Source organism: Felis catus, chromosome B4, assembly GCF_018350175.1.
Source record: "Felis catus isolate Fca126 chromosome B4, F.catus_Fca126_mat1.0, whole genome shotgun sequence".
NCBI lineage: Eukaryota > Metazoa > Chordata > Mammalia > Carnivora > Felidae > Felis > Felis catus.
Genome location: NC_058374.1, coordinates 13,151,012 through 13,175,217, shown reverse-complemented (window position 1 = coordinate 13,175,217; position 24,206 = coordinate 13,151,012). Strand labels below are relative to the sequence as shown.

The 24,206-nt window shown below is 48.8% G+C and overlaps 1 protein-coding gene across 16 annotated transcripts in view; it reads left to right on the top strand.

Annotated features, from left to right (window-relative positions):
* Nucleotides 1-24,206, top strand: part of FRMD4A (FERM domain containing 4A) — a 659,116-nt gene that overhangs the window by 517,747 nt on the left and 117,163 nt on the right. For all 16 annotated transcript variants that reach the window (XM_045060912.1, XM_045060911.1, XM_023256373.2 and 13 more), the window contains 2 exons: nucleotides 7,564-7,656; nucleotides 18,671-18,755. In XM_045060912.1, coding sequence (XP_044916847.1) covers nucleotides 7,564-7,656; nucleotides 18,671-18,755 — 178 coding nt within the window. The remainder of the gene's footprint in view (nucleotides 1-7,563; nucleotides 7,657-18,670; nucleotides 18,756-24,206) is intronic.

The following is a 24,206-nucleotide window of genomic DNA, read 5'->3' as shown; positions in this document are numbered from 1 at the left end:
ACGGCTAGAATGTATTTTCACATACCAATCAAGAAAATGACTAGCTCTCAGCCTCTTATTTAATCACAGACCCCCTTTGAAATTTGTTAACAAGTTACATTCCATTGCCTCCACCAAAGTTTATACACATAATAATTTATGCTTAAATTTTAGAGGGTTCACAGACACCATGAAGCCAGAATCCTAGCATAAGAACCAATTAAGGATTTTTTTTGTTAACAACATGCTATGTTTCAATTGATCACCATCATTGATTGGTACTATTTGCAGAGTCTGATTTGCCCAAATAATTTAGGTCTAAAGCGTCCGACTGGAAATGCATCAGTGGTCTCAGTGCTGGGACAGGGGGGAGACTCCTGTGCTCTGCGGTGTCCTTGAGTTCTTACTGTTGTTACTGGCATTGGCGGAGGCATCTGAGAAGGGTCTAGCTGATGAGCATTCACTCTCAAGCTTATCTACAATTTTAAAATAGAGGGGACGCCTGGGTGGCTCAGTCTGTTAGGCGTCCAACTTCAGCTCGGGTCATGATCTCGCGGTTCACGAGTTCGAGCCCCACGTCAGGGTCTGTACTGATAGCCCAGAGCCTGGAGCCTGCTTCGGATTCTGTGTCTCCCTCTCTCTCTCTCTCTCTCTCTGCCCCTCCCCAACTTGTTCTCTGTCTCTGTCTCTCTCTTTCTAAATAAAATAATCATAAAAATAAAGCAGGAAAGTAGCTTTCCAATTGCAGGAAGATTCAGCTCTGGGAAAGTAATTTTAGAAATAGGTTTGCAAATTCCCATTCATTAAATGCTCTGTCCCAGGAGACTGGGGAGAAAAACCAGTGCCAGGACTTCTGTGCTTGGGTCGTAACTGCTCCTCCTGGGAACCTGCATTCAGCGCTCGTCACTACCTTGGCGATAGCCCGTGTAGACATCAGACATATGGCAAACCACACTACCTTCTATTTAGTGACCAGAGAAGGGCTTTAGAACGCTTCCCGTGTGCAGCTGAGTTAAATAAAAAAGAATGGGGCGATCTGAGGAGGACTTAGGGATCCATGCTTCCTCCTGACCTTTTCATTCCCAGTGTGAGCTCTATGGTGGAGCTCAGATCCTGGAGGTAGGCGAACAGTAAATTCAACTGTGGAGACTGTTTAGGGCAGGAGCAATAGTCTATACGTGGATGACAGTCTCCCACCGACAACCATATTGATCGATGGGGCATATGTGACGCTGACGTAGTCGTTCTTTAACCAGTGTTTGTTTAGCATCCATTGTTAAGCACTGGAAATACAGAAATGACTAGCCTTGACCTCTTGTAGGGCTTGTATTTTTAGTTTAGGAGGTAAATCATCACATATAATGTAGGAGGTGCTATAAAAGAAAATTTGGAACAGACTTAAGAGAACATAGTATAGCAAACACTTCCTCCGTAAATAAAAAAAAAAATCAAAGCCATAAAGTCAGGGACTGAACAGCTCATTATTTACTCATCTGTTTTTCTTTTCTTTTCTTTTCTTTTTTTTTTCAATGTTTTTTATTTATTTTTGGGACAGAGAGAGACAGAGCATGAACGGGGGAGGGGCAGAGAGAGAGGGAGACACAGAATCGGAAACAGGCTCCAGGCTCCGAGCCATCAGCCCAGAGCCCGACGCGGGGCTCGAACTCACGGACCGTGAGATCGTGACCTGGCTGAAGTCGGACGCTTAACCGACTGCGCCACCCAGGCGCCCCTCATCTGTTTTTCTTGATGTGCATCTTAATTTCTGTCTCTCTCTCTCTCTCTCTCTCTCTCACACACACACACACACACACACACACACACACACACTCACTCACACACTTGAAGGCCACTGCTTGAGAGTTTCTAGCTAAACCATTCGCCCTGAGCTGTCCTCGATGAGAACACATATTTCCGACAAAGGATACGAACTAGCTCAACATTCTTCCGTTTGAAGAGAGCTCTGCCCACTCCCCCCCATCCAGTGAGGTCTGTAAGAATTTCATGCTCTTGCCGTTGGCCTTCTTTGGAAGCTCATCCCACGGGAAATGACCTGTCTACAATAAAGACCTCCCAAAGGCACAGCATATTGTTCTTCCTGGGGGTCCAAAAAGCCATCAGCTCAGAGGGACTTTGCACACACCTCCACCCTCCAGTAGCACTCTATAAACAAAGCCCCCCTTAGGGCCATCTCTATTGAAGGTGTCAACCCTCCTACCAAAAATCCATTTGTATTATATGTAGAAGCTAAGAGCAGTGTGTTAAATGAATGCACCCAATTTCCGTTGCCCGGAAGCCGTTGCATATTTATTACTGACCCAACGGTTTGACCTTCTGCCACCATAAACCAAGTGAGTGTTATCTTGCTCAGCTTTAAAGATAGTTATCAGCCAAGCAGTAACATAAATACTCTGAGTGTCTGCTGGGCATTTTATTTTTTTATTTTTTTGCTTTGTTATTGGTAAATGCTCTGATGCGCATTCTCAAATGAAAAATCAATGGGAATAATGAAAACCAAGCTATCAGACATCTCTTAATTAAACTGAATAGAGAAAATGGTCCTTTGACCTATTTGTTCCCCATCCCACCCTGACTTCAAGAGAAAAGAAATATTTGAGGAAGGGATTTGGTGCCAAGACAGTGGGGTGTCACCTAGGCAGTGAAACGTCCTGCACGGTGAGGAGTCCTTGGTACTGGTGGCTGTAGCAGATGTGACTTTGAACCAAATACGAGAGCAGAAAATATGTTCACAAACCCAAAATGGCGGCCTGGAGTTTCCAGTTTACGTTTTAATCCGTCTTTTAGCTTCTGCCCAGATATCAGGCAGTTATAAGGGACCTTGGGTGAGTCACCTGTCCCTTTAGTCTTGCCTTTGTAAGCAGCTTGCAGTGAGGAGATTTTTGCAGGCCCTTAGAATGGAGTGGGCCGGCTTTCTTCCACCCAGGGTCCCAGGGCTCCGGGTGCGGGGACCTCCACCTGTCCGTGGTTATCAGAACTCCGCATGTGTGTGTGTCAGACCACACATCCCTCAGTTGTGGGTTGAGGAGTTCAAGTAGAAGAAATGGAGAAAAGGAGTTCATTTTTCCTCAGAGGCTGACTATTCAATTTGGGTGGATTCTGGCCTTCTCGTTCTCTCTGCTTCCTGACCGTTTTCTTACTTTCTAGCTATTTAATTGCTTGGTAACTGCGAAATCAATATATGGCTGCAAAGAAAGGAATTTCCAATTAAATAAACCGCCATTCTTTAAAAAAATATTTAATGTGAGGCCGCCTGGGTGGCTCAGTCAGTTAAGTGTCTTGACTCTTGGTTTGGGCTCAGGTCACGATCTCATGGTTTGTGAGTTCAGGCCTCCTATCTGGGGCCCCATGCGCCAGCACAGAGCCCGCTTGGGATTCTCTCTCTCTCCCTCTCCCCCCTGCCCCCCGCCTTGTTCACTCTCTTGTTCAAAATAAATAAACTTAAAAAAATGTAATGGGAGGAAAGAAATTAGAGAGGGAATCTCTTCCTCAGTTGTCTTCTCTTAACACAGATGAAGAAGGGCAGGTAGCAGCCTCAAGAGTCGTATCCAAGTAACACCCGCGTCTGTGTCTCCTCATGGACGGCGTCCCCACTTGGGGGCTCTTCACCGGGTGAATCCTTCATTCCCCCTGAGACCCGAGTCGAATCCCCAGCAGCCCGTGTGGTCAGTAATGTTGAGCCATTGGGCTGGGCTGTGGATTGGTCTTGTGAGGGTCCTTGTTTAAAAAGATGGCTCCTGCCAGACCCTCGATCACAGATTGTTGTCAGGCAAGAGATTAAAATTTAACTCTGCCTGGGCGGCGGGTGGATCGCTCTTCTCATTTTTCTCAGATTCTCTGCTAGTTTGGCATCCATACGTTCCAGAGCCAAACAGCCAAAGCTGTTGGCACCTCCCCTGTGACCCAGAGCCCAGCCCTGTGAACCAGCCTCTTTATAGAACTCTCGCACGCCGAGCCAGGACTGCCCCTGCCCTTAATTAGTTCAGGGCCCGGGACCAGACGGCTGGGGACAGCCCCGATGCCTCAGAGCCTGCCAGGATCATTGAAACCAGCCAACCCGAAGCCATTCCGCCTGCCCTGTCTTGCCTTTCCCATGGAAACCCCAGTAAGGCTCTGAGTTCTCCTTATTCCTTGTCTGCCTCGTAACCAACACGGGAGCCTCCCCCCGTGGCCCTGCGTGACCTGGTGTGCCTCTCATTGCCGGAGGAGTTCTGGATAACATTCAGCTTGGCTTTCAGCGGCGTTGACCTCTGCGTTGCCTCTAGGTCACCTTCGTAAACTGAGTTGCAGGCACAAACCCATTTCGGTGGCAGTCATCCCATCGAGGAGCACCTGCCTTTGGGCACCTAATACTTGTCAGGCACTGTGCTAGGTGGTGGGGATGACTTTTTTTTTAAGGGTTGAAAACTTACCCCTTAGAGGTAAGGTTTATATATTTTACATAATTGCTTAAGAGTGTGCTGAATGCTTTGTAGATGACATGAACAGAACCCTGGAGAAGTTTGAAAGGAACCCCAGATTGAAGCAACGAAGGGAGACTTCTCTGAAAGACCAGAACTCAGCCTTGAACAGTGACTAGTGTTCGGATAATGAGGATGGAGAGACTATTCCAATGAGGAGAAACAGCATGATGAGAGTCATAGTATAGAGCATGCATATAGCATGTTTGCAGGAGACTGAGCCTAAAGAGAAGATTCTGGGAGATTTTAGACGCTTTCAGAGGCAGGAAGAGAGTGGCTGTAACTTATGAACCAATTATTAGGGGTAATATTTGTGTTAACACCTTCTATACACATATTTCTACCTTATGAGGTAGGTCTCTGTTTTTCAGATGTAAAAGGCCTATTGGGAGACAGCATACTCAGAGAAAGTTCCGTGGGGTGTGGAAAATACAGCAGCTTGTATGCCCAGGATGGGTGCTCCAGAGGAGAGCTCAGCTCAGGCTGGTGTGTGGTGTGGGAAGATGGGTCAAGGAAGGTTTTCAGGGGGAGGACACAGGAAGGCTGGGTCTTGAAGGGTGGGTCAGCCTTCACTTGGTGAGGAAGGAGGGGAAGGACATTCTACAGAGGAAGCAATATGAGCTAAGGCACAGAGGTTTGAAACAACATGACCCCGTGGGGCATTATCTGCATCTCAGGTGTGACCCTGGCACCCAGGCCTTCTGTTTCCAGATCCCATGTTCTAGTCGGTTGGGAGTTTATTCCACCTTTCTGGAAGAAGTCGATCCAGTCATTTGGTTTCGGAAACTCCCCCCCCCCCATTATTTTCTGTCCTTACTCAGAGAAGAGTAACCAAAACCGAAAGGTAAAGGTAATGGGAAAAAAAGAAAATGTTTTTCTAGGTGGAGATCTTTAGGAGGGAAAAGAGACAGAGTTCCCCAGGTGGACACTCTTCAGAAGCAGATTCAAATGCCCTCTCTCGAGCCACGGCCATGGGCTTCATTGAGAGAGGGATTTTGTGCAAAAGGTGCAGCCTGAATGAAGTCTTCAAGTGGAGGTGGAAACCTCTGGTGTGTTGCCTGCCTTGCATTTGTTGGAAGCAAGCAGAAGCTTGGAAGAGCGAACATTTTAATGCCCTGAGTCAGGCAACGTTTGTCTCACTTTATCCACGGAGTGAGTCCAGCCTTTCACACATGCGCGTGTATCATAAACGTGTTCCACAGCATCAGGCACCGTAGGGAGGTTTTGTGTATCAGTTGGGTCTATTCAACACGAGCTTCCTGCGTAACTGTGATTATAGGGCGCTGTCCTCCAGGCTGGTACACTGAGATTGGGTCATGAGAGGGGAGGAAAAGGTGGACCCCTCTGCTCATACGTGCTCTGTGGCTTTGCCTCACTCTGCAAAGCCCACTGTCCTCAGCGGGGCCTCCCAGGCCCTTCCCTCATCCCTTTCTCCTCACAGGACCCCAACACATCAGATTTGTTTCCCACCTCAGGGCCTTTGCACGTGCTGGCCGCAGTGCTTGGAACATGATTCCCCTTCTCTTCGCTAAGTTGAGTCTTACTGTTTTTCAAATCTCACTGAAACGCCAGGCAGTGCTTCTAAGATCCCAGACTCCATCAGGTCCTTACATGTTCTCGTTACTCATGATCCTTGTACCGTAGGTGTTGGGTCCTAATACCATCCCGATTAGTAATTCTGCAATTAATTGGAATAGCGGTTGTCTGTCTCCCTACGAGAATATAATCGTGAGGGGAATAGGGATCATGTCTATTTGGTTCACTGCTGCATCTGCAGCCCCTTTTTCAGAGAAGGTGATTAATTAATATTTACAAAAAGGAAGACGAAAGGGAGAGAAGGAAGAAGCACACAAGCGACTCCATTTGTGTGTCATCAGATGTCTCTGTGGTTTGCTGTTTAAAATGGCTTTAACGAGGTATAATTGACATGCAATAAACACACGTTAAAGAGTACAGTTTGATAAGTTTTGACATGTGGCTGCACCCATGAAACCATCACATCAAGATAGTGAACATGTCCGTCATTCCCAAAAGCTTCCTCTTGCCCCCCTAAGAGCCCTCCCTCCCACCTCCCGGGCAACCAGCGATGCACCGTCTGTCACTGGAGATCGGTTTGCATCTCCTGGAGTTTTATAAAGACATAAAATCCTTTTATGTGGCTTCTTCCACCCAGCATCATTATTTTGAGATTCATCCATGCTGCTGTATGTCAATAGCTCACTGTCTTTATTGGGGCAGAGTATTCCGTTCTGTAACTATGTGATGCTCATTCCCCTGTTGGTTTACATTTGGGTTATTCCCAGTTTTGAGCTGTTGCACGTAAAGTGTCTGTGCATCTGTCTGTGAAGGTCTTGGCGTGGGTATAGCTTTCCTTTTTCTCAGGTAAATACCTAGGATCAGAATGTCATGGTGGGTGTAAGTTTCATTTCTTTTTAAAGCTTATTTAATAATTTTTGGAGAGACAGAGACAGCGTGAGCAGGGGAGAGGCAGAGAGAGAGGGAAAGAGAATCCCAAGCAGGCTCCATGCTGTCAGCACAGAGCCTGACGTGGGGCTTGAACGTGAAACCACTAGATCGTGACCTGCACCGAAACCGAGAGTCAGAGGCTTAACTCACTGAGCCACCCAGGCGCCCCTCATTTTTAAAGAAATGGTCTGTGATTCACTTCTCACCCCGTTCTACTTCTAGCAAGATATTGTGAAGTTTGCTCACGTTTTCTAACGTGGGTTTTGAGTCCTTCGGGAAAGAAAGCACTGAGGAGTGTGGTGGTGTTACATAAGGGAATTCAGAACGAAAGAGAGAGAGACAGAGAGAGAGAGAGAGAGAATGATTACATCTTCATTTCAGCACCAGCAAGGAAATGGATAGCCGGTCACGAACCCCAACTTTCTGATTGCCATTCCCCTCCCTCATGTCACACAGTATCTGCTGCTGACTCAGTACTTCCCAGATAATTCCTGAAGGTTCTCCCAATATTGAGAACTTGGGAGGGAGGTGAAGGTCTGCATTGATCTGTGATCTGGCCATTCTAAGGCACACACACCTGTGTCACAAGAAGTTTCTGCAGACTCCAAAGTCCTAACCAATTTGTCTCTCTCCTCCTCAGGGGACACTTAAACTGGCTTCAACTAGATCGAAGAGTATTGGAACACGACTTCCCCAAAAAGTCGGGACCAGTGGTTTTGTACTTCTGTGTCAGGTAGGTGTTCATCCCCAACCTTTTGCTTCTTTTTTTCTTTGTCCAGAAAAGTCTGGGAGGGCAACATGGTTACAAGAAAGGGGAATCAAGTCCTGGTCCCTTGCCAACGACAGAGGTCCCGGTATAGCTGCATTCCCAGGAGACGTGACCCCAGGTCATGAGTGTCCAAGGCATGTCAGTGTCTGTGCACGAACACACGTGTTTGTGCTCTTGTGCTGGGATGCTTGTGTGGAATGAAGATAAGAGCCTTTTTTTTTTTTTTTGCTTTTTTTTGTGGGGGAGGGGGCATATATGTTAAACAAAACTGAGCCTCCTATAAGAACACATCCTTAGATTATTATTGTTTTTGGCGGTAGTCATTTGGAGCGACATCACAAATGTCTGTCTCCTTTCCTTTTATCACATGTGGCATCTGGCCTCTTGAAACTTGCCTAGTTTATCCCAAGTGGGAATAGTTGAAATGCAGCCGCTCAGTGCGTTACCCGCGAAGGGAAGATATGGCCTGATAAATTACCAGAAACAATGGGCATTTTCTGTTCGCTAATCTGTTGTAAAATAGATTTCTGTTCGCTAATCTATTTTATTTGGGGACTGCAGAGAATATGATTTGCTTCTCATGGTTAACATTTGCAAACGTCTTTTTTTGAGAGAGACAGAGAAGGCACAGGTGAGCAAGGCCGAAGAGAGAGAGGGAAAGAGAATCCCACGAGGGGCAGAGAGAGCAGAGAGAGAGAGAGAAAGAGAGAGAGAGAGGGAAGCAGGGCTCATGCTCCCCTGAAGTGGGGCTTGAGCTCACCCGATGCAGGACTTGAACCCACGAACAGTGAGATCATGACCTGAGCTGAAGTAGGACGCTTAACTGACCAAGCCTTCCGGGCACCCCAACATTTGCAAATGTCTTAGGAGGTCAGCTGGACTTCTCGCCTTCATTTGCAGAAGGTTTTGGCAAGTCAGAGAGGGGGCCTTGTCACAGGTTCAAGGGCAGAGCCAGGATCTGAGCATCCAAATCCAGCAGGAGCACCCAGTCCTTGGAGCCACCAGGCAGTTTCTGTGCAGAACCTTCATTGCGTATAATCAATTAAATGCGAGAGGCATTTGATCTTGAATGTCTCCATCTTCCAGTGAATACTTAACACTCCTGCCCAGTACATCTACCCCGTTCTTATAAAATATGTTCACAGAAGTTCAAGAGCAGGACACAAACGGTTCACGGTTCAGTTCTTCCTCAAGAGCATGGTCAGGGATGCCCTTTCAGACATAGCTCTCCCGATACTGCAGAAGGCATCGGAGAGCCTAAATAAGAGTTAAAGGGCCCGTTTAACAGGCGGGAATATGTATCTTTACCTCAGCGGGGGGAGCACATTTAAACTTGGGTTTAATGCCCTTTTCATTTGTTTAATAGCTGCAAACGTATCACAGCCAATCTTGGCCGTTTCCATTACTGATGGGCGTGCTCTTGATGTCACAGTCTATTTGATGGTGGCCCACATTTTCTCAGATAAATGGAAGAGGAACAGTAACAGTGCCACCAAAAGGGGAGGCAGCATCAGGCAAAGCTCAGTTGAATTTAAGCGTTTCATTCACCTGTAATCAAAGGTGGGTGAGCACCCTGGCCATATATCAGGATGTCTCCTCCTTCCCACCACTTTTCCCCAACGTTAACCAGGAAGAGAGAATCCTGGGCTGGTTGCATATTAGCTCTTTTTTGGAAGGGTCTGTCATGAGCTGAGTTATCGGTGGGTTTGGGGAACTGATCCTTGGAGGAGAGCTTGGGGCGCCATGAGATTGCCCAAGTGACACGTTTGTCACTGAGGATACCCGGGCTCTCCAGGCTGACTTCTGTCTGTGAAACCAGCTGCACACAGGAGAGCCACGGAGGTAGATTCCGTGCTAACCCTACGGAGAACCAAGAATGGACCCATTTTCCTACTTGACCGCAGCAGGCACCTGGCAGAACACTCCCGGGAAAAAGCTCTCCAAGTCCCCATTTAGGGGCAGACCCCCAGCAGAATGCTGCCCACAAGCTGAGCTCCTTCTGCGGCTCAGCACAAAAGCTGCTCTTTGTGGAGAGCCTCCGCTGTCTATGTCCAGGTACTTCTTGGCCACCCAAGGGCTTCACACTCAGCAGGTCCAAAGCCAAACTCATCATCTTGACCTCCCCAGGCCTTCCGTGGTGCCTCGCAGCTGTGACCTCGTCTTCCATTCAGTCCTATAGGCTTTAACCTTGAAGTCTTTCCTGTTCCTCAAATTCTTCTATGCGTTAATCCCCCACTGCTGCTTCCATCCCCCGTCCTGTCCTCTTCTCTTTATTACCCAAACTGAGTCCCCCATTGCCTGTCGCTCGAACTATTGCAGCCACCTCCCGGGGTGGCTGTCACCTTGGCACCAGTCCCAGAAGATCCTGGCTCCCAGACCCCGCTATCCGGAGGCCCCACTTTTCCGCTAGCTCAGCAACATAGCAGCAAAACACCAACAGTCTGTTTCCTCCAAGAGAGGAGGCGGGGTTCCCTCCTGCAGGTGAATTGCGCATTTATACTTGGATGCCTGGGAAGGATTCCCAGCTTAGGACTCAGTGCCTTTCCAGGGGTGCCCACAGGCTATCTTCTCCAAAGGAGTGAGATGAAAAATTATCCTCATAAAAGACTCAGACCTTGGACTATGCCGGGGTCCATAAAGGGGCTCATGTCCAGCTGGGCGATTTCCCTGTGTGCACGCACTGACCTTTCTCAACAAGAGTGCGCCCGCTGGAGCCCCAGCCGTCAGTACATGTCAGTACGCGTGCATGCCTGCGAGCGATCTCTCCAGCCACTCCTGGCCTTTCTCCTTTTGTTTAAACATCTATTGATTACATCTCTAGAATACGTCTTCCATCAGCCTTCATGGAAAAGAATAAAAGCACCCAATAAAAGACCACAGAAAAGTAAGCCAAGATTTAGGAATTCATCCAGTGGAAATATTAACCCTGCACCACTGGGGATCTCAGTTTGGGCTGCCATCCCAGCATGGCTTATTATTTGGCAATTATATGTTCTTTTGCTGTAACGCATATTTAAAACATCTGTGAGAGAAAGGGCGGAATTATCACCTCCGTTCAACCGATTGTGAAAACTGAGACCCAAATGGATTAAATAACGTGAATTTGAACTCAGAGAATTCTGCTTCATCCTCTGAGCATGTCCTCCTGGCAGGGCCTGAAGCTGGTATCCTGTTGCTATAGGGTCTCAGAATGGCAGGACAGAGGACTAAGAATCCGCCTTCATTGACCCGCGATTTAGCCTAGAAAGGATCTCAACCCTTGTCCTCCTCCATCAGATCGCCAGAAGTGCTGATCACCGGGGCTTCTGAGCCTTAATGATTACCTAAGAAGGAAAAAGATCAGAGGGAGGGGAAGTGTCCATTATTAAACACCTATGCGTTATTCCGGATGATGGTACATCTTCACAGCCCGTGAGTGTTATTACTCCTAAAGACGGGGAAGTAGGGTTCAACGTGCTGATTTTCCCTCCCAACATGGCTGGTTAGTTATCAGCTCTGTGCACTTAGGTCTGACTCCAAACCTGGGACCCTCCCCCCGCCCACACACACACACCACGCTGCCTCTCTCTCCACATGGGAGAAGCAACTCCGTGATTGCTTATCAGAGAGTCTATCAGAGCCACAGGCCCCGGGGTCAGGATCAATGACCTTGGTCTACCTCGCGTTCCACACTTGGCTGGGGCTTCAGAACCAGGTTCCATCTGCACAGATGGCGTCCGAGCTGGACGCACCCCCACTGGGTGAGAGGGCGCAGAGAGCAGCCCTGACATTGTGGATCTAGCCCTGCTGAACTCCCGAGTGTCCGTGGCAGGGTGACGGGAGGATGTCGGCCAGTAGCGGGTTGGTGGTGGGCTGGAATCTCCACATTGACGGAGGAAGGGGCATCATAGACGGTAAAACAGGAGTTTGCCGAAGCTGAGATGTGTGCCCTTCGTCCCGCTTGAGAAACTCCTGCCATTTGCTCACCAGGGCGAGCTCCCGGGGGAAGGCGTTCTGTCCTGCACTGTGCTCTTTCCTCCCCTGTAAAGAGGACGCCACAGTCCCAGTGGCACCCTGAGCCGCATCGCTGTGGGGCCAGGAGGGCCAAAACCCACTCTCATTCCAGCTGCGGAGAGGGAGTGAGCTTCCCCCCTTGGGGACGCCGTGCCGCACGCCAACCATTGGCAGTGGGTTCAGTTACTGGGGCACGGATGCCCACTCGGCACTTACGCTGTCGTGGGCGCTGTCTTAGGAGCTGAGGGTAGAGTGATGAGCGAAGCAGACAAGCCCCTCCCCTCGTGCACCTGCACAGCGATTTCCCCACGTGCCCAGGCCCTCGCCGCCCTGCCTGTCCTCATCCCTGCCAGTTCAGCCCAAACCCTGTTATGCACCACCACTGCAACCTCTCCCTCGCCCGGGACCTCCCTTTGCTGCTGGTCATGTGCGCATGCACACACACACACACACACACACACACGCACACACGCCCTCGTGTGCACATGCACACACACGCACGAAGCAGTGGGGGGGGGGGATCGGTTCAATCCCATGTGTCTTTTATCTCTACCCCTGAGCTGCTGAGTGTGGTCTGGGGAGGGGGACCACACAACTGCAAGTTGGTGCAAGATGGCTTGTGACCAGCCTCACACAGACCGGCACTGTTTCTGTCACTTGTGCCTGCGCAGGGCCCTCTACGTTGCCCTCTATGGCTTTTCCTCTTGCCACAGACTCCAAACCAGAAGCTCACCCCTTGGCTCCAAGAAGGCGACTTGGCCTGTGATTTTGTGGAGGAAACAAAAGCCGGCCCAAGGGAGCTTCGCCGACTTCCTGCTCCCTTACTTACTTGTGTCCGCCATCTTTGAGGCCTCCTTCCTCACCCACTGCGGACATGCTCCCGCACACGCACCCCCTCGGAGGAAGACGGACCCTTATCCCAGCATCCGAGGCATGTGCTCCAGTTCCGGCCCCTTCCCATGACCTTGCCTCTTGCCCCTGACAAAATACCCTCCCTGACTTGCATCCTCCGTCACCTACGGCCCCCTTACTTCCACTCCTGTCCACAGCAAAGGTCCGGAAGGATGGGTCTGCCCTTGTCTGCTGTCTCCACGTCCACTGGCTTCTCGGCTGGTGGCTCCCACCGCCGTGGTCACTGGGAGGTGTCTAGGCCCCAGATTCCATGGGTGCTCCTCTGCCTGAATCGATGACGTCTTCATCCGTGTGACCCCAAACTCACTCCTCTGTCCGTGGCACCTCCTCGTCTGTGTAATTGGCTTCACCAACACCCGGCGGGAAACTCCTCACTCTCACCGGCATCCTTGCCTTCCTTTATTCACAAATTCCTCTCACTTCTTTGTCTTAAATAGGTCTCATGCCCACCACTAAACCTCTCCTGGTGGTGGCCCCTTCCAGTCTCCTATGCATTACCACTGAATATCTTTCCAGAATTCTCATCTGACTCCCTACTCAGAATTTTCCTGGCCTCCCGTTATCATGCTGCCGTCATTCAACAATGTCAACAATGTCATATTCAACATTCAACTGCAGACCAGTGGTTAGGACCATGAGACAAGCTCCGCAGATTTGAGAACAATGAGCCTCTGACCGTATTCACCAGGCAAGCTTAAGAAATAGGCCAAGAAAAGTTATAGGAAAAAATATCCCTACACACCCAAGGAAATCTGCCTGTATTTTTGTGGGAACACGTTTGAGCTCAGAATGGTTACTCCGTGTCTGGGCTGTTTTTTTTTTTAATTGTGTATTCTTCACCCAAGCGTCCCTGCAACTCCGATCACCCACGCTGTTTGTAGGAAAATAAACCGAGATTAGGTTTGTCTCCTCAAACCGTTTCACAAACAATAAACTGAACTGAGCACAAAAGAGAGAGAGAGAGAGAGAGAGAGGGAGACACGATCCCAGGAAGCTTGAATCTGGGAGAGGGGATTTTACAGCCAAGTTTATGGCCTGATGGTTGGTGTCTTTCCTGGCTGGTTGAGACAAGCAACTCCTGTTTCTTGTCACCATAGTAACAATGATGGTATGGATCTAAAATGAGGTGCCTGCTAAGCAGAACTTGCTAGATCAGGTCTTTAAGGAAGCGCCCCCCTTCCTCCCCGCCCCAGATGAGATTTTAGACCTGTTCAGATCCTAAATATCAGAGATATTTGGCCCTAGAAACTCACAACAGTATCAATTATCCTTTTCATTATGATCGCTCTTTTTTGCTACTAAAAGTCAGCATTCCAAATGTGACATTTGTGTGTGCGTTAGGAAATGAAATCAGTGGTCCATTTAACTAACACTTGCTGTAAATATTCGGTGATTCCCAAGTGCCAAAGGGAGGATGTGAGAGAGAAGAGGAGGAGCTGGGGGTGGGGGGTGGGGGTGCGGGCAGAGGAGGAAACCTGACTGAGATCCTGTGGTTGGACCCCATTCTAGCCGCCACGGTCTGAGGCGTCCACATGTTAAAGGGGACAAGACTCCCCAAGGCTTCAGAACCTCTTGATTATTGTGTATGCCCAAACACAGAATAGCATAGCACACATTTATCCTAGTTCAGACCCTCTGATGAAACAGCTCAGGCCGCATCTTCTGGGCCAGGTTGGGTGTGACGTTGCTTATGGAATTCGGGGAACAGACTCATCAAAGGTTGGCCCTTTGACTCAAAAAAAAAAAAAGACCTAAGATTCAGTACTGCTAAATGTGCTGAAGAACACGTTTTCATGTGTAAGTTTTATTATTACTCAGATACAGTGAGGCCGGCACATCAGGGGTAGAGGAAGGAAGACGGCCATTGGAAAGATAGTTTGGTGTTCACAGTTCCCAAGAGGGGGGAGCAGGCCACACCAGACAGGGCTGCAGGGCCGCACAGGGAGAGCCAGCCCTGGTCAGGAGGCAGAGGGAGTGGGGGGGTGGGGGGGCAAGAGCCTTTGTTTTGTGGTTTCTCCAGGAAGGAATGGGTGAGGCAGGGTAAGCAGGTTTAGCACTGGCTACTTGGAATAATTTCAGTGGGCTTTGGGGCCTGGGGGCTGTCCAGAGTTGTCTGGCCCTGGCCCTGGGGTGATTAGGGCAGGAGCTTAGTGCCCTGGGGTGTGAGCACCCCACAGAGGAGCAGGAAGGGTGTGTGAGAGCGGATTGGTCTGAAAGGTGAGCTCGCATCTCTAGGAACTGGTCAACCACGGGAGGGGCTGTCCCTCCAGAGCCACCAGGGTCCCAGAAGTCTGAGCACCAAAAACCCATGGTTAATACAGAGCCAGGCTTGGAATTGTCTGCGGAGACCCTGTCAAATCTACAAGAAAGCCTTCAGTTCCCTGGGTTTACCCAGAGACCCGGAATTTTCTTTGTGAACCAAGTCTTGAAGGAAGCACCCCCCCCCCCAAATTCCCCGCACTGGTAGTTAAAGAAATGCAACATCGCCACCTACTGCCAGAAAGGAGGATCTCTCCTGAAAATCAAAAGGAACAGAACTGGTTTAAAAAAAAAAAAAAATCCCTACTTTGTACCCAAACCATCAGTGTTTCCTGCTTCCCCAGAAGTTTCTTCTCCCTGTGCTCCCGCAGTTTGCCCTGAGCCTGGATTGAGATGTCCGAGGTCTGTTTTTCTCTGGGCATTTTGACTCACAAGGCTTCCCTAGCACAGATGGCAAGTTCAGGATGAGTCAAATATCCAGGGTTACGGAATAATCCTATGACAGGCCCGGGGCTCACAGTGCTTTCCAGGCTGTTTCTCGGTGATAAAGGTTAACAGGAAGCTTCTTTCCAGTTTCTGTCAAGAAGAGGTGGTTCATTTTCCTCATCTCAGAGTATATCGTTATTTCCTCTGCCTTCCGGCCCCTTGTACAGCCAGACAGCGGAGAACTCGGCGCAAACGAATGCTGGCGCAGAGAACAGGATTGGCCCTCTCCTCTCCACTTTCCGTTGCTAGAGAGAGCGGGGTGGGGGGGAGCATTGTGTTTTTCTCATACACTCTCGAGAAAATTGTCGGGGTGAGGGGGGCAGTTAGTGAATGTCTTCACTCCTTAGTTCTCAAGAATCAAAAGCAATAAAGACATAAGGCATTTTGTCGGAAATTACGTTCTTTCAGACCCCATAGATTTAGACTCACAATTATTCCGGCAGGTCTAAGGTCGCTCACTGTCAGACTCAAGAAACCTCTGCTGTTGTTCTGACTTTAAGATTCAAGGTGATCAGCAGCTTGCTTGTACAACTTCCCACGTTGTCAGTGAGCAAAGGGCAGAGGGGCAAGGCCTGGGGTGGAATGTCAGTGCCCCCCGGGGGCGGGGGGTGGATTTCCGGACGCCCAGGAATTGGTTATTTCTGAGGGCCTTCATTGTTCATTGCCCAGCTCACTGTCCCGTCCTGGAAACTCCACTCATCTGCGAGTGGGGAGAAGTGAACTTGAAAGCAGGGTCTTTGGCCCACACTTACTTACTAAGCCCCTGTGTGTGTGCCAGGCGCTGTATTAGTGCTGGAGATGCAAAAAAAACGAGTGGGACTGGGGCCTGGCTCTCCAGGAGGCAGTAGTAGCCTAGAAAGAAGACGCCCGAGGGAACAGAAAAGTCTGGCCTGCGGCAGCACCACGAGCAGAGGTGGAGCCCTTCCCCGAGGGCGTCTGCGGAGTCCCTGAAAACAAGGTGTTCTGGAGTGAGGGCAGAAGGGAGCAGGGGTGGGTTGGGGTGTGGAGGGCGGTGCTTTCTGGGGTGAGAGCTGTAGCTTGAACAAAACAAGATTCTTCTGTAACGTGCCATGCCTGCAAATTGGCCTCCCTCCCTGCCTCCCCTCTCCCTTTCCTTCCTTCCTTCCTTCCTTTCTTCTAATTTTGCTGTTGACCCTTCACAACAAATGTGGATTTTTTTTTTTTTTATTAAATCAAATTGAACTTATTTTGCTTTAAGACATAGAGTTTGTGGGACGCCTGAGTGGTTCAATCAGTTGAACGCCCAGACTCTTGATGTCGGCTCCGGTCATGATCTGGGGGTCGTGGGTTCGAGCCCCCACATCGGGCTCTGTGCTCAGTGTGGAGCCTGCTTGGGATTCTGTCTGTCTCTCCCTCTGCCCCTCTCCCCTGCTTGCACGCATGTGCTCTCTCTCTGAAATAAAAATAAATAAAATAAAATAAAATAAAATAAAGTAAAATAAAATAAAATAAAATAAATATAAATAAAATTTAAGAAAGACTTAGTTTGCTGCTTCATTTCAAGTTTCTGCTAGTGGAGAAGCGAAAGTTTGCCTTCCTCCCAGGCCGCAGCAGACCCTTCGCCGAGACCTCCATGACCTCAAATACCTGCTCCAAAAGCAGGAGGCAAGGTGCTTTCTTTTTTTTCCTCTTCTTTTTTTTTTTTTTTTTTCAGGGAGAGAGCAGGTGGTAGAGACCCACTAGCCTACTCATTCTTTGCAAGAATGGGGGCCATACTGTCCTCTCCAAACATTTTATAGACTCTCACTTGGTGGTCATCGTGTTAATACTGATTGAACGTGTCCGCTAATATCAGAAGTTACTCTGGAATCACTCACAAACCAAAGCGATCGGCCTGGTGTTAATCCTGGCAGCCTCTGCACGTGTTGGAAAAACGGTAGAAGGCATTATTAGTCTACAGACAAGAGGTTGGCAACTGGTGGGCTGTGGGCTCGTCCTTGCCTAGGGATGGGTTTTGTTTGCCTCGTACGGTGTTGGTTTGTTCTTTTGGCTGTTGTGGGAATCTGGAGGAGTTTCCAGCATCTGACCGCGGTAGACTTCTTGGGTGGAGAACCACTGACTGGATCCTGCTATCTTCCATCACAGTCTGGAACACAGAAGCCCAGAGAAATTATGGGATCTGCCCTAAATCCTACAGTGCTGGGCCCAGGTCACTGGTCTCTTGATTTCCTCCCCAGGTTTCTTTCCATCACATTGTAACACTGTTCTCGAACATAGCACTTGTCTTCTCCTTTTGCCTTCTGCCATCTCGGGGTAGCCCCTGTTTCCAGGAGGCAAGGATCCAGTGCCCCACAGGAGCGGTCACCCCCACGTGGGTCCTGTTCCCCTGCAAGGCTCTGCATTCTGTCCCCTGCCTCTGTGACCACAACAGTTATTCCCTGCACACAGCTGGTCCTGAGACAAATACAAATGCCTTATCTAATTAAGTAATTTAATGCACTCCAAAGTCGATGTGTAAAGGTGTAGTAAATGTATAAATAATTTCAGCATGTTTCATCGTGAAAAAAATCTATAAGCTTCATCTGGATAAAAATTCAATCTCATTTGGCTTAATGTGCATTAACATCAGAGTGTTCCCAACGCTTGCCTCAGCTCTCGGGATACACAGAAATCAAACCACACCTCACCGCCTTTGGGGAGACATAGTGTAACCATTTCAGAGAGAAGTAGGGCCCCCCTTCTTCAACTGAGCAGAAGAAATTATCTTTAAGAAATCCAACTCAACAGTGATTAGCACAAAAAAAATATGTTGAAAAATAATATTTTTTAACTGATTTTTAAAAATTATTTTAGAGAGAGAGAGAGAGATCGCACAGAGAGGAGAGGGGCAGGCGGGTAGAGGGAGAGAGAGAGAATTATAAGCAGATTCCACGCTCAGTGTGGAGCCCGATGCAGAGCTCAGTCCCATGAGCTTGGGATCATGACCTGAACTGAAATCAAGAGTCAGATGCTCAACCGACTGAGCCACCCAGGTGCCCTGAAAACAAACAATATTATTTAAAAAATTGGAAGGCGGGTCAGGAAAAAGAAAGTAGATGGTCAGATTTAATCCGTACTCTCGGAAGCTGATGGCTGTCCCAGGTCCTTGAACCATGGTGAAGGTTGGCAGACATAGCTGTCCTAAGGTGCTAGAAGGGGGCTTGAAACACTCTGCTTTCTTTCAGAAAGGAACCATGGGAAAACTGATCACACCTTTTTCTTTTCCATAGGGATTGGGAGTTCTGGTCCTCACATCCAATCCTATGGTTCAGAAAACAGTCGATCTCAGTTGCTGCTTCTGTGGTTCACTTGCAGTCTTGTCTTTCAGGTTCTACATAGAAAGCATCTCGTACCTAAAGGATAATGCCACCATTGAGCTCTTCTTCCTGAATGCTAAGTCCTGTATCTACAAGGTAAGAACTTTTTCTTCCCATTCAGCTTTCCCCTGAAATCTGAGAGTAGCGTTTGGAGCTGGCAATCCCAAGTCGCTGCCCCCTTGTGATTGTATTGATTAGTAGACGTAATTTATAAGTGAATTAGTATAAATAAATGAGAACGTCATGAAAGTAATACTATCTGTTTAATAACGGGACTCGTCCGGATCCTGTCACTCTTTGGCTCCTTGGAGGTGTGCCTTCGTCCCTCAACCTGGCAACTGAGACAAAGGGGAGACGTGGACGGGGAGGGCAGATGCACAGGGTCCACGCGGATCGGTCTCCGAGGGATGAGTGGGCTGCTTATAACCAAATGCATGCATATTGACCATTTTTAGATGTTCTGGCAACATCTCTCAGTGATGCAATTTGCATCAATCGGCACTTTAGGCTGGACAGATTTTTTTTTTAAGGATGCTAAAATACACATCAAATTTATCATTGTAATTACTGGTAAGTATACAGTTCAGTGATATTAAGTCCACTTACAGTGCCATGCAACCATCGCCTCCATCCGTCTCCAGAACTCTTTGCATCTTGCAAAACTGAAACGCCGTCCCCACTAAACGCTCACTCCCTGATCTACCCATCCCCCCAGCCCCTGGCCATCACCATCCTACTTTCTGTCTCTATGAATTGGACTACTCTAGGGACATCACATAAGAGGATCCTATAGTGTTTGTTCTTCTGTGACTGGTGCATTTCACTCAGCAGTAGGACCTCAAGGTTTATCCACGTTTTGGTACAGGTCAGAATTCCCTTTCTTTCTAAGGCTGAATAATATTCCGTTGTACGTATAGACCACATATTGTTCATCCATTCATCCATCAATGGACACTTGGGTTGCTTACACCTTTGGGCTATTGCGTTTAATGCTGCTGTGAACATGGGCCTGTAAATATCTCTTCAAGTCCCTGCTTTTAGTTTTTTCGGGTGTGTACCCAAAAGTGGAACTGCTGGATCATATGGTCATTGTACGTCTCATTTTTTGAGGAGCTGCCATATTGTTTTCCACAGTGACGGCACCATTTGTACTCCCACCGACAGTGCATAAAGGTCCCAGTTTCTCCACATCCTCACCAACACTTGTTATTTTGTGGGGGGTTTTTAATAATAGCCACCCTGCTGGGTGTTAGCCAGTATCTCATTGTGATTTTGATTTGCATTTCCCTAATGATTCCCTAAAGATGCTGAGCATCTTTTCAGATGCTTGTTGGCCATTTGTACATCTTCTTTAGAAACATGGCTATTCAAGGGACAATTCTTTCTTTGTAATACTGTTTTCTAATTTTTTTTTAAGTTTATTTGTTCTTGAGAGAGACAGAGCATGAGTGGGGGAGGGGCAGAGAGAGAGAGGGAGACACAGAATCCGAAGCGGGCTCCGGGCTCCGAGCTGTCAGCACGGAGCCCAATGCAGGGCTCGAACCCACGAACCATGAGATCATGACCTGAGCCGAAGTCGGATGCTTAACCAACTGAGCCACCCAGGCGCCAGTCAGGAGACAGTTAACTGGGTAGGACAGTCCCTCGCCCTGCATCAAGTTCACATGCTTGTAGTGTTTCCTTTCATTGGATAACCCAAAATGCCCACACACATTTCTAGCACACACCCCCTCCCTCGGGAAGGAGGCTTGCAGAACACCTTGAGAGCCTCTCCTGGGAGAACGTATTTGAACACCCACACTGGTGCTCATCAAGGAAGCCTTCAGGGCACCACCTCAGGCCAGCTCATTAACCACCACAGAGAAAGCTGATATTTAAGAATATCGCACCGTGGCATGCTGGGTGCTAAGGGCTTTCTGTAAGTTGTGCGGCTGAACCTTCACAACACTTTGAGGCGAATACTACTTTCTATCCAGGTTTTCCCTGTGAGGAAGGTGAGGCACAGGGAAGTTAGGAGATTCACCCGAGGCCGCATATCTGCCAAATGGCAACATTGGCTGGGGGGCCCGAAGCTGGCAGCCTGACTCCAGATCGTGGGGCCCAACCGCTGGGCTGCCCTGAGCCCCAGAGGGCAGGCTCTCCCGAGAATGGAGAATGCCCTGGCAGCCACAGAGAACTTCAAAGCTAAGTGCACTCATCGTAAAGTGCTCAGTGGCCGTCCTCAGAGAAGTCTGAGGAGATCCTACCGCCTGTGTTTTCATGTCTAACCAAACCCTATCTGGGGGGATTGCAACAACTCACTGAACATTAAAACACACACACACACAGACACAGACACACACACACACACACACACACACACAAGTTGGATTGGTATATCAGCCATCCATTTTTCTTCTAGAAATACATCAGCACGTTCGTTGCACAGAATAGTCCCTCTAAATGCAGGTGTCCACAGTGATGGAGGGCCTGGTAAGGATCAAATTCAGTCGTGTGAAAGGACCTCACTTGGTGACAGTTGCTGAGCCAGGACTTAAACTGGCTCAAGCCCAGACTGCTCAGACTACAGTATTTGGGGGTTTCACCGAATGGAGGAAAAAGACAGTAACCGCAGGTCCAGGAACTTGCAAATTCCTTCCTTTCTCTAAGCCCGTTTTCTCATTAAAGCGTGGAAATAATAATACCGGCCTTAGGTAGCTTACAGACTGAGAGAGTCTCTGAGGGTTTTTGTTTAATGAACGGGAAGGCCCTTGGAGAAAGTTCAGGAATAAAAAGTTGAGCATTGTCCACCAGGTGGCACCCTGGGGCAGTGAATGTCTGGAAGCACCAGTCCCCGGAACTGATTTCCTCAGTTCAGCCTGGCGGGAAAATTGGCCCCAGACCGTGCTTGTACTAACTCCTGGGTAAAGGTGAGAAAGTTTCTCTCTCTCGGAGGTGTTCGATTCAGTCCGGATACAGATGCTTAGCTGGAGCGGAAGGCTGCAGTGCTTATGAATACCATGCTGCTCGAAGACTCTAGGATCAATGGAAAATAGAACAGGAGACCAAATCCCCAGGTTCTTCAGGTGGGGGTAACAGTGCAGCCACGTTTGGGGCCAAGGCACCCGCAGCGTCCCCCAGCCTATCGCCTGGGCGGCTCTCTGCCATCCAGAACCCCAGCTGTCTCTTCTCAGGATCCGGACTGGAGCCTGGCTTCCCTGAAGTTTCTATCAGAGACCAAGTAGGGTCATGAGACTGCCTGTCTCCCTCCCGTCCATCAGAAATAATATTTTCGTTTGCAGAAATTGGCACTTCGGGCTTATTTATTTGATTTTTTTTTTAATGTTTATTTATTCTCGAGACAGAGACAGAGCGTGAACAGGGGAGGGGCAGAGAGAGAGGGAGACACAGAATCCGAGGCAGGCTCCAGGCTCCGAGATGTCAGCACAGCACTCGTCGCGGGGCTCGAACCCACGAACCATGAGATCATGACCTGAGCCAGTCAGACGCTTAACCGACTGAGCCACCCAGGCGCCCCACTTCAGGCTTATTTGAAATGTTCACACGTATCATCTTGTGTGAGCCTCCTGGGTGAGATAGACCCAGAATCTTTAGCTTTCCAGAGAAAGAAAACTGATGTCCGGGAGGTTAAGTGACTTACTCAAGGACCAAGGACCAGAAGTGGTGGAACAGACAGGACGGCCAGTTTTGCACACTTGTAACTATGCAAACACGGGGGGAAGGCCCCGCACAGAGTGTCATTGGGAGTTGCGATCTGGAGCCCCGCACGCCTGGGTTCCCGTCCTAGCTGTGCCCCGCAGTGAATGCAGTGAACGTGCGCGCCTTCTGTGGCGTCCCCAGGCTGAATATCTCCTCTTTGGTTGAACAAGGACATTAAAGGCCCTGACCCACCCCCTTGTTGGGAAGCCGAAGCCAGACGAAGCGGGAGTGTAGTTGGTTAGCACTGGGCCAGGCACGTGATGAGCTAGCTCCCGCTGTGGTAGCCCTGTTCACTTGAGCCCAGACGCGGGTTGTTCATCTTGGCTGAGAGTTCCTGTGTGCCCCTCGACGCCGCCTCTGGCACTTTGGAGGCCTGGAGGAGCCCGGAGGGCAGTGCCAGATGCTGATAGACATAGTGCGATGCTGATAGACGGGGGCTTCGGTTTACCCAGCGCAAGATTGGTATTACCTCCCTCCCTGTTTCTTAGGGAATGACCCCTGCAGGGTACCAGAAATCTCAGTTGTTCAGATAAATAAACCTGGAGCCTGCCTTGGATTCTGTCCTCTCTCTCTCTCTCTCTCTCTCTCTCTCTCTCTCTGCCCCTCCCCCACTCACATTCTGTCTCTGTCTCTCAAGAAATAAAAAATGTTAAAAAATTTAAAGTCAAGTGGCTTTAAAATTTTTTTTAACGTTTACTTATTTTTGAGAGACAGACAGATAGAGCACGAGCAGGGGAGGGGCAGAGAGAGAGGGAGACACAGAATCTGAAACAGGCTCCAGGCTCTGAGCTGTCAGCACAGAGCCCGACGCGGGGCTCGAACCCACAAACCGTGAGATCATGACCTGAGCTGAAGTCGGATGCCCAACCCACTGGCTTTGAATGGCTTTAAATAAGAGACTTATTATGAAAAAAAAGCCCACCACCTTCAACAATTTTAGCCGTTCCTTCTGTTTTTTTTTTTTTTTTTTTTTTGCCTATGTCTAAGTAAGTTGGCACGAGGCATTATTCCTTGATTTATCCATTTTGGATTTATTGAATTCCAATTGGGACAGGTGAAGATTAAGGTGTCGTATACAACCACCCACACTTTCTCATTCCCCATTTTCCCAAAATGGCGGTAAGCACAGTTGTGGGTAAAAGCTATAGCCGTTAGCATTACATTATTATGACTAATCCAGGTAGCATTCTATGGTTGTGATTCCCTTTTTTAGACAACCACTTGTCTTACCTAAAGGTAATAACTACCTTGCTATTACTTGTTTAGTTTCTATGTACCCATCATTTTTTTTCCCAAGAGCTCCTCCGGATTCCCGATGCATGCCCACATTAATTTCCAAGCGCTTCGGGTGATTCATCCATTCCTCTCTTGAGTTGGGTTTTTGCTGTTGCTTCCTGGGACCTCCCTGTCACCTTCCATCCTCTGACTCCAGTCTGGACCTGGCCTCATCCACAGCCCCCAGCACAGGACCCCCTTACCCGTCCTGTCTGTTCGCCACTCAGCTCTGGAGTGGGTCCTCTGTTTCCTGGATCCCAAGTCTTCCTGTGTTTTCTTTCATGCCACTGTTTCACTGGAGAACATCCTCCAGTAAATCCGGGGAAAGTGCATATAGGAAGTACAGTGTTTGGGTCCTTGCGTATCTGAGAAAGTCTCTCTTCTACTGTTATATCTGACTGATAGTTTGAGTGGGTATGGAAATGAACACATCTCTCAGAATATCAAAGGTGTTGCTTCAGAGTTTGCTCTGGGGAAGTCTGCTGGGCTATACGTTGTATGTGGACCCTCTCCCTCTCCCACCATCACCGCTGGTATCTTTTAGGGTTGCCTCTTTATTCCTCTTCCTCCGAA